We start from the raw sequence: 12,435 nt of genomic DNA, 5'->3' as shown, positions 1-12,435 counted from the left end.
TTTGCTGACTATTTTTCCTATTTTTCTTTCATCATTTAGTTGTTGGTCTTACAATTTAGACATTTTGCTAGGAAAATAAAGATTCAAGATATTACTTGTATAGTCTTTTTTCTTTTTTTTTTTTTTTTTTTTCTCTTAAAGAGAGATTTATAGCTACTTCATGTTATTTTCCTGGTAACTAAGTGTTGCTGCTTTAACAAACTTTCCCACTGGTCTGAGCTGAAGATTAGGACTGTCCAGATATGCTTCTGGAGACTGTACAAACAGGAGGAATTATGCATGAGTTATAAATCGGTAGAGGAGCTGCTAATGGAATAGTGTCAGACAAGAGTTTCTCTATATCTGCAACTATTCAACAAGGAATTTTTTGTATGCCACGTCAAACTCAAGCATTTGAATGCAATGCTTATCAGGGTAGTATAAGAATTAAATACAAAGTTCAAATTTATTTATTTTTTACTACAACTATTTTGAATTCAGTAATATTACATTTTCACTAATAATAATTTTCACTAATCAACTTTAAATTGTTGCTATTTTAGAGCTCCCTCTGAGGAATTCAAGCAAGAATGTTCTGAGCAAGATAACAGCAGAGTTTTCAAAAAGATTCAAGGTTTGTGTCTACCAGAACACACTTATTTTTAATTTCTGTATCTGTCTTTATAGCTCAGCACAAAGAAGAGTGGTGGCATTTCAAAGATTTTATTTGAATAAATGAAGCTAACCAAGAGTTAGATATTTATCAGAATATTACTAAAATCTGATACTGGGATAAACTGTTCATAAGAATACTTTCTACTCTTAACTTTCCTTCTTTAAATAAACAGTCTGGCTAAAGATCATGGAAACAGTACAAAAATTGTGAATGTAACAGATAAAATATCACTGTGATGACAAAATCTTAAAAAAGAATGCTAAATCATAACACTGATCCTATGTTAAATTAGCATCAAATTTAAAAAAAAATACTGGTGAAATATTCAAACAATCTTATTTATTCAGTTAATTCTGCTTTAGATAGTTCTTTGGCCATTTTTTATTCTATTTCTACCCATTAAAAAGTAGTTTTTTCATATTCTTCAATGTTATCTGTACTAAATATGTGAGTATGATTTAATAGTATATTCTAGAATATGTAATTGTATTTTGCCAGTTTCCTACCTGTAGTCTTTTGGACGAGAGCATAGCTTTGTGTTTAAAACTGTAGAAGGATGTTTATGTACTTGCTGTGTAACTTGTAGTCCACAAAAACTGTTGAAGTGAACAGTTTTTAGTTTGTTGAATCTCCAGCATAACTTTTAATAGCTGAACCCACTTTAAGTAGGCACTTTCTGGTCACTATAATGCAGTTGAGCACTTACTTTTAGAAAGATTGTTGGAATTACACATTAGGGATATATTTTTTTTTATCTTCTAGTTCTCCACCTCCTTTTTTTTTTTTTTTTTTTTTTTTTTTTTTGGTCCTGCTGTAATGCACACAAGCTGATTTCTCAATTATCTGACCATATCTAAGGCTTGCTGGTGTGCCCTGGAAGAATGCGTAGTGTATATACTTCAAGATGTATTTCAATGTACTTCTGAGTTTGATCTTTACTGGAAAAAAATCATCCCTCATCCTCCCCTCCCAGCCCTAAAGAGAAACTGCTGCACAGAGATTTTGGTAAAGCCATAATTTTTACCATAGAAACAGTTCTTTGCCTAACATTTTGGAATGATTTTACAGAATTACTGATATTTGTTCTTGTTTCCACGTGTATTTAACACGTTTGTACTGAAAAAAAGTAACTGTGTGTCCCATAATGGGATGTTTGTATTACCAAAGTAGTGTTACTGAATTGCTTTGGGCATTGAATAATAGTGTGTATGTATTTGATTCCAGTGGAAGTTAGCAGTTTCATAATCTGAACACAACAGACATTCTTTCCTTCTGTGATCTTTTTAATATTTTATTAAATGTTGCTGCTGCTTTATGTGATTTCTATTCACATGTTAAGTAAACAATAATTTTCTTTTGAACTCACATCTGGTCATCTGGTATGAGAGTCTGGATGTGATTATGTGTCTTAACCAGCAGTGTCAAAAACAGTTGTGGTCTTGTTTACTTTTGTAACAGTCCTATAGCATACAGTTAACTTCAGTTAATTGTTATGCCCTTTCCTTCTGTAAATCCTCAGGTATGCTCAGAGAAACACTAAGTAAAAGAGGAGTTCGTGTTGTAACAGGCCTAGGAAAATATTTCCGACGTATAGACAAGAACAGAAATGGTTTTCTCTCTCAGGCAGACTTTAAAGAAGCTCTGAAAGTATTCCATCTGGAAGTGCCTGAAGGGGTAAGTTGAAATTATAAGGCTGAAATTATAAGGTTATACTCATATACTAATACTTAGATAAGTGAATACTTATCTCACTTTAATTTATGGTATCACCCCTTTGCTTAAAGCTACATCTTAATACCTATTTTTGCATTTTTTTTCCTTGTGTTGTTATATTGGCATTTCTGCATTCAGGCCTATTTAAATTCTTGAATGAAGAAACAAATAAGAGTGCAATCTTCTTGTCTTATGAAGAGGGGCAAGTGCAATTGCAATCCAGTTTTCTTTTTCAGCCTTTTGAAGATATTCTATAGGATACTATTTACTAATTGCTCTTCTTTTTAAATATTATGTTACAAGGAAAGCACACAGCTATCAAAATGGTTAATAATGTGAATTATGGTCATAAGAGACCAATGATGACTTAGGTTATTTTGAGAAGTGTTTGAATCAGCTTGGATGGGGACATTGTTCTTTGTGAAAGTATTGTAATTTCCTGATGTAGCAATTGTTTTTTATTTCTATGACATAGTGAAAAACTTTGGCAAAATATTTTCAATTACAGGACTTTGAATCCTTGTGGCTTATTCTTGATGACAGCAAGAGTGATAAAGTTGACTATGGAGAATTTGTTCGTGCCATAGTTGGAGAAATGAATGAATATCGGAAAGCATTTGTAAGAAAAGTAAGTTTCACTGCAGATAGTGTAGATATTTTGCAGTCTAACTTTTGTTGGTTGGAGTTGGTTATTTATTACATTTTGATTTTTTTTTTCTTAAATTTTGCATCTGGTAATTGACTTTTTAAACTGTCAGATTAGTGTGTTAAAATAAGTGTAAGTTAGAAGACAGCATGCTGTTCCATTGTTGAGTTAGTTAATTTTGAACAGCAACCTAGAAACAAGTCCTTTATTATTTTAGGTTTGAGTATGCATGCTATTCTTACAGTTCACTCCAGTGTGTAAGGCATCTGGCACTGCAAAGCTCTGTCTTCCAGAAATCTCTTCCTGTATTTTGGCAGATCACTATATTTGTTATCCATATGCACTGTGTGCATTTTTTTTTTCCTCAGTGTCTAAAATAGAGGCAATAATACTTGTCTTCTTTGAGACATACAATTAGAGGCATTACATTTGCAAGAGTTTTTTACATTTGAAATGTCACTTTGTTATTTGTCTATATAGAAACTGGAAAGACAAAGGGATTGGCAATGTATTGTGACTGTAACCAGTATTTCATGCTGGAAACAAACCAGCCAGTATCATAGTGATGGGATATCATAAAGATCAAGAAATGGGACATGCTTTTGTTCTCTTAATCATGGAGGACCTGACTGTCCCAGCCTTATGTAGTGGTATGTGTATTAGAGTAAGCTGTTGAAATTAAAGTGAAGCTGCTCTTAGTAGTGTTGTAGAGGCACATTGGAATGATGCCGGAATCTTAGTAATTGGAGGAGACAGAAAGGAAGCAGCTTAACTGCTGATTCTAAGGATGAGCTAGAAATTTTGGAGAGAAGACAATTTTTTATTTTTACTTTTTTTGAGTTTGTGAGTGGACCACATTTGAAGTAAAAGTTCTCAAGATAAAACAATTGTGAAATTCCATAATGTTGAATCCTTTACTAGTATCTGGCGACTATGATAGTAGATTCAAATTACTTAAATAGGTAAATCAGAATAATCCATCGAACAAGATCTGAAAATATGTGTTAGGTAGCTAAGTGTGTTTGGACTTTATTTTTTTCTGCCTTTTTTTCCTCTTTGTTTAGGCTTACATGAAACTAGACTTCAACAAAACTGGAAGTGTTCCTATGGTAGACATCAGAAAATGTTACTGTGCAAAGAAACATCCACTAGTATTGGCAGGTAATTACCATTAACAAAAACAACAACCAAAAATAAAAATCCACAATTAAAGTAATGAACTTGTTGGTAGAGATATGAGATCCAGAAACTGATACTAATATAAACTGTTTTCATTTCAGCTGTTAACATGAACATTTTTTTCCCTCTGATTACCTATGATGTACCTTACCTGGAACTTGGCTATAAATAGTAATGGAATTCATTACTATTCACAATATTAATGCTTGCTTTCTATCATGCTGCAAATACTTCATATATATAGGTTAGTTTCCTTTCCTTACCTGTGTAGGACTACATTTAAGTAGTTATATATCGGCTCTTATGTGCAAGAAATCACTAACCCCTATGATATCAGTAGTTTTAAATTAAGGAATACTCTCCTTTTCATATTACTGTTTTTCCTCAAATTCTATAAGGCTTCCAAGTGACACTAGATGTACTCATCACTTGGGGATCCTTCTGAATAAATTATTAATTTATTTCTGGGACATGGATTGTCATTCTTTACAGAGAAAATGTTGGTATCTTCGTTATTTTTCAGGCTTCAAAGAAATGTTTGAATGCCACCATTGGAAAGATAAGAGTTTAAATCTTTGTTTCTAAAATAATATCTCCAGATACCAAACTAGTCAATGTGAGTCTCCTTAGTGTGCCGAACCTTATGTTTTACCAGTTGAAGAAAAGATGTGTCCTGTTTTGCCAGTGACCTTAATAGTAATATATGTGAGGATACTTTGTGGATTAAGGATGTTGGACATTCCATTTTTTTTTTCATTGCTATAATGCTATATTTTCTCAATTTTTTTCCTCAATGCAATAAAAGTAATCTAAAGTATAATCTTTATTAAGTTGCTAGAACACACGTCAATTCCAGAACATTTTTGAATGTAAACTTGCATCTTTAATTGTTCCTAGAGCTTTGAACTCATATTACATTAAACACATGATTTATCACAAGTTTACTTCTGATTTACCAGAATTTTAATTAAGGAATGTGCCATTCAGTTTTAGCAGTCATTTGAAGAAAAATCTTCCTGATCTTATAATCTATTAAAATTGACTTTGGCCTCATGTTTCCAATGATATTTAATGCTATCATTTGCTATTAAAGGAAGGTAATTTCTGCAGCTGATGTTAAGTGAACAAATGACTTCATTGCCTCCTGTGAAATATTGAATTTGTTCAAGAAAAATATTTGCAAGCCAAAATCTTAGATTTTCTTTCCTAAAATATATTAACTGTCATATATTCACTGGTCTTGAAAATGTAATTAATGGAAAAAAAATGCACTCACAGGCAAAGCTACAGAAGAAGAAATTACAGCATCATTTCTAGAAACATTAGGAGAGTCCTGCAGCAATCCCAATGAAGTGTCCTATTCTGAGTTCGAAGATTACTATGAAGGATTAAGTATTGGAATCATGGATGATGATGATTTTGTTAACATCTTAAGGAACCCTTGGGGAATTTAGAGTGGAAGAAGACAAATGAAAAAGAAAGACCTTCTGAACAAGAAGTGAACTAAACAAGGAAGAGTTTAGTTGTGACATGCATTACTTCACAATTAGTGTCTTAAATCAATTTAAAGGACTGAAAATTGTAGATGCTTTCAGAATAATAAAAGTTAAGTTTCTTACAGTCTGTTGAGCAGTACTAAGCACTTTCTCCATATAAATGGTGTCCATGCATTTTCATTGTCTGTTCACCATACCAGAAGGCAGCATTAACTTGATACTAGAATGAAGTGTCTTTTTTGAATTCCCTCTTATTTTAAAATACTAAAATGTGTGAGAGTATGTGCAAGAGAAATTTTAGTTTTATGATTTTGTAAAGCTTTAGATATGATGGTGTAAATATCTTCATTGATGGTGTAAATTTCTTCATTTTTCTTTTTATAAAAATGCCATATTTTTTTCTTATAATGTTCTTTGCTTTGTTTCTCATGTTTTATGCTGGTGGTCAGCCTGAGAGAGAGCAGGCCATCCTCATCATATTTGGAGGAAGACCACAGTACTGAAAATGCAGAGAAAGTCACACCAATTAACCTTTAAACTAGTATCCAGACCATCTCTGCCAGCTTTAACAAGCACAAATGTATTTTTCAGTGTCCTTCTTTTTCTCTATTTTGCTAAATTGTTTTCAAAACAAATTTATATTTAAATATCTGGCTTCTCTACTTTCTATTGCTGTGATTTTTTTTTAAACTAATCAATGATACTGTCTGTCACAATGATAGACATAATTTTACGTCTTTTCTGAAAGTAGGAAACAGAAAAGTATATATTACAAAAACATATTTTTCACCAAAAATTAAACTTCAAATTTAAATATTCCTTGCTACTTCAAATATTCAGCCAGGTATGCTTTTCAATGTAATACATCCCGTTAGTTCTATAAGGTTAATTGTGTTAAGAAATAAAAAATCTATTATTAATTAGTTTTATATATACATATATATGTAGAAAGCCTTTGGTTTCAATATACCTTTCAAAATTAACTGTATGTTGAACAGGATTTTTTTAAGCCTATGCAATTAAAGTATATTAGTTTTCTCCATGCATGTCTGACTAGTTTTGAATTTAGTCCATGATTGTTAAAACCTTCCTCTGAGACAGAATATGTGCTTCATAGGAATTTAAGTGCAGTGCTGAAAATGAATGCTAAAATGAGGGCCTTTGGTCCCTCTGTGACTGACTGGTTTATTCTAGATATAGCACTTTCTTGTTCTAATTGCTTGTACATTGTTATCTTTTGTTTGTACCATGTCTGCATGTGTATCTAGAATTGCAATTTCTCCTCTAAACCCTCAAATGAGGATTTTTTTTTTTCAGTTCAGTTTGGGGCTGCAGAAGTCTGTCTGTGTTGGTTTACAGGGAAAGACAGATTCTGTCAATGCTTATTCTAAAGGAAGAATTCTGATGTGACTCATTAAATTTTATTATTTTTTATTTTTTTAATTCCCAATTGCTACTGGAATTTCTCTTTCTGGTAAGATTTTGTCAATTAGTGTTTGTGGAATTGGTGATTCTGAGAAAGGTGTCCTCAGATTTTACAGTGATCTCTTTGTTAATGTGTCTGTTCAAATAACTGAAAAATATCAAGTGGCATTTTTGTCAGTCTTTTAAAGAATCACCTACTCTGTTATTAGACTTGTTCACTTATCAATGTATCAAATTGAGTTACGACTTCATAAGTGTGACAGTGATTGGGAAATGACGTATTAATGTAATTTTTTTTTTTTGCGAGAAAACCTCCCTGGTGATGCTTTTAGGAAGGTTATTCCACATTATCCTATGGAGCAGAAAAACTGATCACAACTGGATGCTTCCTTAGTAAGTCTTCTTATCAGCACAAGCTGCAAAGGTTATACCTGCTGCAAATTAAGTGGTTATAATTGTTCTTATCACTAAGGTTAGGTGAAGGATAGACATGAATGATATTTCCATAACTTTGGTAATAATGCAGTTTTTTCTTCATCTGAAGATAGATCCTTAATAGGGTAATCTACAATAAATTCTAAAGGTCAGAAATTACCTAAAAAATACAAGCCCATACTTTGGTAATTCTCTAAAACCTGGTAGGTATTAAATTTCTATTAAATACAAGGTCAGTTATACATCAGTGGCTGCCTCAAAACATCAGCTATGATGTCTCTGGTGAATTTATAATGGAGTTCATGAAAGTTCCTTTAAAAAAGTCACTTTCTATCTGCCTGCTGGTATTTGTTCTCTAAACTTAAAATGGTGACAAAGAACTGACACAAACTTCCACCAAGGCTGGCATGCCATGCTTGCAGTTAGCAGAAAAAACTAGGAGAACAGAAATTGTATTCAGACCAGGGTCTGTGGTGTGGGATTCTTTTTATTATCAGTAGTGAAAACCAGCATCTGACAATGCTGGAGATCATAGCCTGGACAGTTCCTCTTTGGAAATCAAACACCATAGCAGACAATCTTGGTAAGGAAGTAATCAATGCAAGTCTGTAAACCCCAATGGGTTGTTTCTCTGAGTACCTAGTACATGTAAAATTTTTTGTTTGAATATACTGGAAATCTGCTTGTATGGTTGTACTCTGAGATGACCATAACCAACTGTTGTGATCTATATTTCTGTGTTCCTGTATTCAGAAAAGCTGTCAAAAGACTCTTTTTCAGTAACAGTGGTCTCAATGCTCAGTTTAATTGCATTCTGATTTGCTTTTGTTTACTTGTAAATCATTTGATGAACCCCAAAGCCTTTTCTTTGATCAACATTTTGGAGCTTTAAAACTTGCTGGAGGTATCTGCTGGGGTTTGCTGCCTTTAAATGTGTTCAAACAAAATGTTTTCTGTATTTAGTACCTTTCTCATAATTGCTTATGTTTTCTGAATTAGAGGGTGGGTGTTCTTAGATGGGGTTTTCTCAGACACAGAAGCTGTCTGCTTTCTTTCCTGAAAGTTAGTGCTTAATACAACTAGTGGTCTTCGTGACAGCCCTAATTTAAACTTATGCTAAAAAATCTGAGCAATCAGCTGTAATTGAGGACAGCAGAAGTGCATTACACTGCCAATATTTTGCCCTGATAAATGTATGTACTCCCAGAAGACAAGTGGAAATGAATGAAGTGCTGCAACTCCTCATTTTTGAGGGCTATGACCACTTCATCAAATGAATGTGCACTGGCAATGCTAGCTGGAATGTTTAAGAACATTTTTAAGAAGCAAAACACAAGTACGGGTACAAATATTCAGAGGCTGCACTTTGTCACTTAATGGAAATATGGTATCTGACATCCTCACCTGGGATGGTCTTGGTGGCAAGATTGTCTTAGTGGTATTGCTACTGATTCAGATGCACAAATTCATTTTTCTTCCATAAAAGCCACTGCCACCTGCTCAAATTTTGTGGGTCTTAGGAGACAGGAAAAAATAAATATTAAAATGTGTGTGTAGAGAGGTGCTGCTTAGTTTTTGTTTTTAAGCATGCTGCATCTAGTGTAAAAGAGACAGCCTAGAGCTGATTTCTTGTGGGTTGGTCTAGTTAAGTCCATAGAAAAACAAGCCAAGCATCCTTCTGTGGCAGAAAAAAAAAGGATAGTAGAAAATACTTTTTTCTGCATATTGCTCTAGCACCTGATAATCTATCCTTCCTCTCCTTTGTAGTAATGAATTTAGAGACTGAGACAGTTCTGTGCTTGCTTCTCATGTTGTTAATGTTCTCGTCTTTGAGAAGCTGAGTCAGGTTTGATTTCTTTCTACAGACACCTTTTCAAAATATTACCTGGACTGGAAAGTACTTAGGACGGAAACGTGGCAAGAAGGTGCCAGTTGATGACCCTAGGAGTTGTTTTGTTGTGTGGCTCTCACACTTCTCTTACATACCTTTGTGACTCTGGAGAAGATGGATGTTAGAGGAAAAATACCCTTCAAGAAAAAAAAAAAAAAGCCATCTCTTTATTACAGATTCCTTATTGACATGTTATCTGTTGCATTTACTCAGAACTTACAGTATCCAGTACATATTTTGTGGCCTTATTTCTCCTCATTCATGTTATCGTTGCATGGGGTTAGTTGGATTCACGTGAAAGAGGTTTAGTATTTTTGGATCTTTTGCTGGCTGTGTCTTTTGACCTCTTTCTGTCATTCCTCTCCACCCCTGGTTCTGGAAGAAGAAGGGAATCTGAGAGACTTTGGAAAAGGGTTAGGCAAAAGACCATAAAATGTTAGCACTTTTAGGGGCAACGGAGTAGGTGTAACAACAGGGAATAGCAAAGAGCTCCTTGCAGGGATGTGTTAGGGCTTCTTCCCTTCAGTAGTAAGCTGGGAGTGAAGCTCAGCAGGAACGGATTAATTTAGGTTCCAAATGTCTCTGTTCCAAGGGTACCTTTTGCTGTTCTGGTGTCCTTTTTTTTTTTTTTTTTTAATCATTCCGATTTTGATAATTCTGTCTATGCTGTTATTATGAGGTTTGACTCAGGCCCTCACAGGATTTTCTTTGGAAGCAGAATGCTGTGGGTGATACCCGCTTTACCCTGAGTTACACTTCATGTGGGGAAATCCCAGGCCATTATCGGAATGTGCAAGTTAAAATCAGGGGAAGCTAAAATAGCAGGTTTGGTGATCTATCTTAAGCAATACTCCCTTTTCTTACAACCTGTGTTAAGTGAGTGAACGTTTAATGACTCCTATGACTAATTCTGAGATCCTATGATTTGTCTTGGCATGAATTAGATCCTGTACTCACGCTGGTAAAATTACTCCCCCGAAGTCATTTCCTTTGACAATAGTATTTGCTTTGCAGATGTTAGTGATTAACCGCGCGTTTCATTTGTGAGTATTGCTGTTGTTTTCAATGTTCTTGAATTCTTCTCCTTTTTCAGTATTTCAAGACCAAAGGGAACAGTAGCAGAGGTCAAACCAATGCTACAATTTCACTTAATTATTTATTTTTAAATCAGCATTTTGGAAGTGTCTGATACAACAGCACAGTTCAAACCAAGTTATAATATTCTGCTTTTTGTGGGTGTAATGTACTTTTGAGAAATAAGGCTTCTAGATATTACTGTTGTTTTAAGTAACCATAGGGAAATAGACCATTTTAATTGCTAATTCCTAATATCCTGATACAAAATGTTGAGAAGCATCAGACAAAAATCAGCATGGTACGTGTCAATTCGGTAACCTAAATTAACAAAAATGTAAAGGGAGGCTGGTGACATGCCTCTGCACTCCTGGAAGCGTGCTCTGTCAGTTCTGCACTGTGAAGCTGGATGTGGTTTTGATGAATCAGGGCACAATGATGCTCTTCCTTTAAGAAAGCCTATGACTGCAGACCTTTTCATGCATCTGAGTTCTTAAACACATTTTGCAGAAAGAAGGGGCTGGATGGCTGTAGGATGGGAGATGACACAGGAAACATCCTAAGCAATTCTCAAAATTAACATTAAAATTAATTAATGTTAAAAGTCAAAGTCAAAGAGTTATTAAAAAATGTAAATGAGCCTGATTACTGGTGGCATTTTTTTTCCCCAGATGAGCATAATATTCACTTTTTCTGATTCTCCTAGCTTTTAAACCAGAGCTGCCCTTTCCGGAGCAGGGTAGCAATCTTTCAGTCACAGCATTGGAGGAGCTTAAAAGTACGCTCAGGATGGCAGCTCTGCTTTTAGAGCATCTCTCTGTGTTTGGGCTTCCACCATACTTCTCCTTTTGATGAGGAAGCTTGTTGAGGTGGGTCATGTGTCAGTTACTATTTCATTAATACATTTTCTATCTTTGAAGCCCCTAAAAACAAACTGAGCCACAAACTGAGCTGGGCACTGTGCAAACAATTACTTCAGGATACAATCCTTGCCTCAGAAAGTGTAACATTTGTATTGGAAAAGGGGAGAAGGGAAAGGAGAGGAAGAAAGATTGGAGACAGGGAATATTAAGTTAATGATTGAAGCAGCTGAAGTGTAATGTAAGCACAAACATCTTATCTTGCCTCTTGCTTAACAAATATCAATGATACTTTGTAGAATGAAAAGAATTTAAAAGTCAGAGCAAATCTTCTCTGCGTAGGTTAGCCAGAACACAAAACTAAATCTCTAGACAGCTAGGGTTTAAAATACAATGTTGATGATGATTTTCTTTGTTTAGGCAACTCCCAAAGAGATGATCTTTAGAATTTATTAATTTATTTATTTTGGTAGGATACTTTTAATCTTCTTCCATGTGACATTTCTGACTTTTTAAAGGGGAATTATTACATAATACGGGAGCACTTCTTCCATTTTTGATAGTAAACATTTACTAATAAGTATAGCAGGGAAGACGTTGATTGTGTGTGTGTTTGTTTTTGTCAGCCTCCATCTTGAGGGAAAAAGGAGCAGACGAGAACATGAGCGGAACAAAGTGGCAGTAAGGGACTTCCTCATGCATGCCTTGCCATTAGCTGCCTTGCATACCTAAACAGCTTTGCTCAGTACAGCAATGGCAAGCTGACTTCTGTCTCTTTGCCAGTGTTGCTGGCTGTCAAACTGCAGGCTAAGTAGAATGGTGCTGGTTGTAAACCTGACACCTTAGGTCTCGCACGGAGACTGCCAGGGAGCCGATGCTGCTGCAGGCCTTGCGTCCTTGAGGGGAAATTAAGAGGGGTATAACACTCAGCTCAGTTTTGATTGCATGTGTTAAAGGTTGGGGACAGGGATGCGGGGGGGGGGGGGGGGGGGGGGGGATTGTTAAGAAGGCACTGCAGCAAAGGTATTCCTACCTTTGAAGGTGCTGCTACCTGTAGCTTG

The 12,435-nt window shown here is 34.8% G+C and overlaps 1 protein-coding gene across 6 annotated transcripts in view; it reads left to right on the top strand.

Moving 5' to 3' along the window:
• CAPS2 (calcyphosine 2) overlaps positions 1-10,477 on the top strand; it is a 36,453-nt gene extending 25,976 nt beyond the window's left edge. For 4 of the 6 annotated variants that reach the window (XM_021274048.4, XM_027455076.3, XM_072035027.1 and 1 more), the window contains exons 15-19: positions 543-613; positions 2,175-2,329; positions 2,877-2,996; positions 4,079-4,175; positions 5,472-10,474. In XM_021274048.4, coding sequence (XP_021129723.4) covers positions 543-613; positions 2,175-2,329; positions 2,877-2,996; positions 4,079-4,175; positions 5,472-5,647 — 619 coding nt within the window. In that variant the 3' untranslated portion in view covers positions 5,648-10,474. Of the gene's footprint in view, positions 1-542; positions 614-2,174; positions 2,330-2,876; positions 2,997-4,078; positions 4,176-5,471 lie in introns of all 6 variants that reach the window. The other 2 variants (XM_027455090.3, XM_021274046.4) reach the window with 2 other exon arrangements.
• The last annotated feature ends 1,958 nt before the right edge of the window (positions 10,478-12,435 follow it).

Source organism: Anas platyrhynchos, chromosome 1 (genome assembly GCF_047663525.1).
Source record: "Anas platyrhynchos isolate ZD024472 breed Pekin duck chromosome 1, IASCAAS_PekinDuck_T2T, whole genome shotgun sequence".
NCBI lineage: Eukaryota > Metazoa > Chordata > Aves > Anseriformes > Anatidae > Anas > Anas platyrhynchos.
This window is presented reverse-complemented; position numbering and strand designations above follow the sequence as displayed.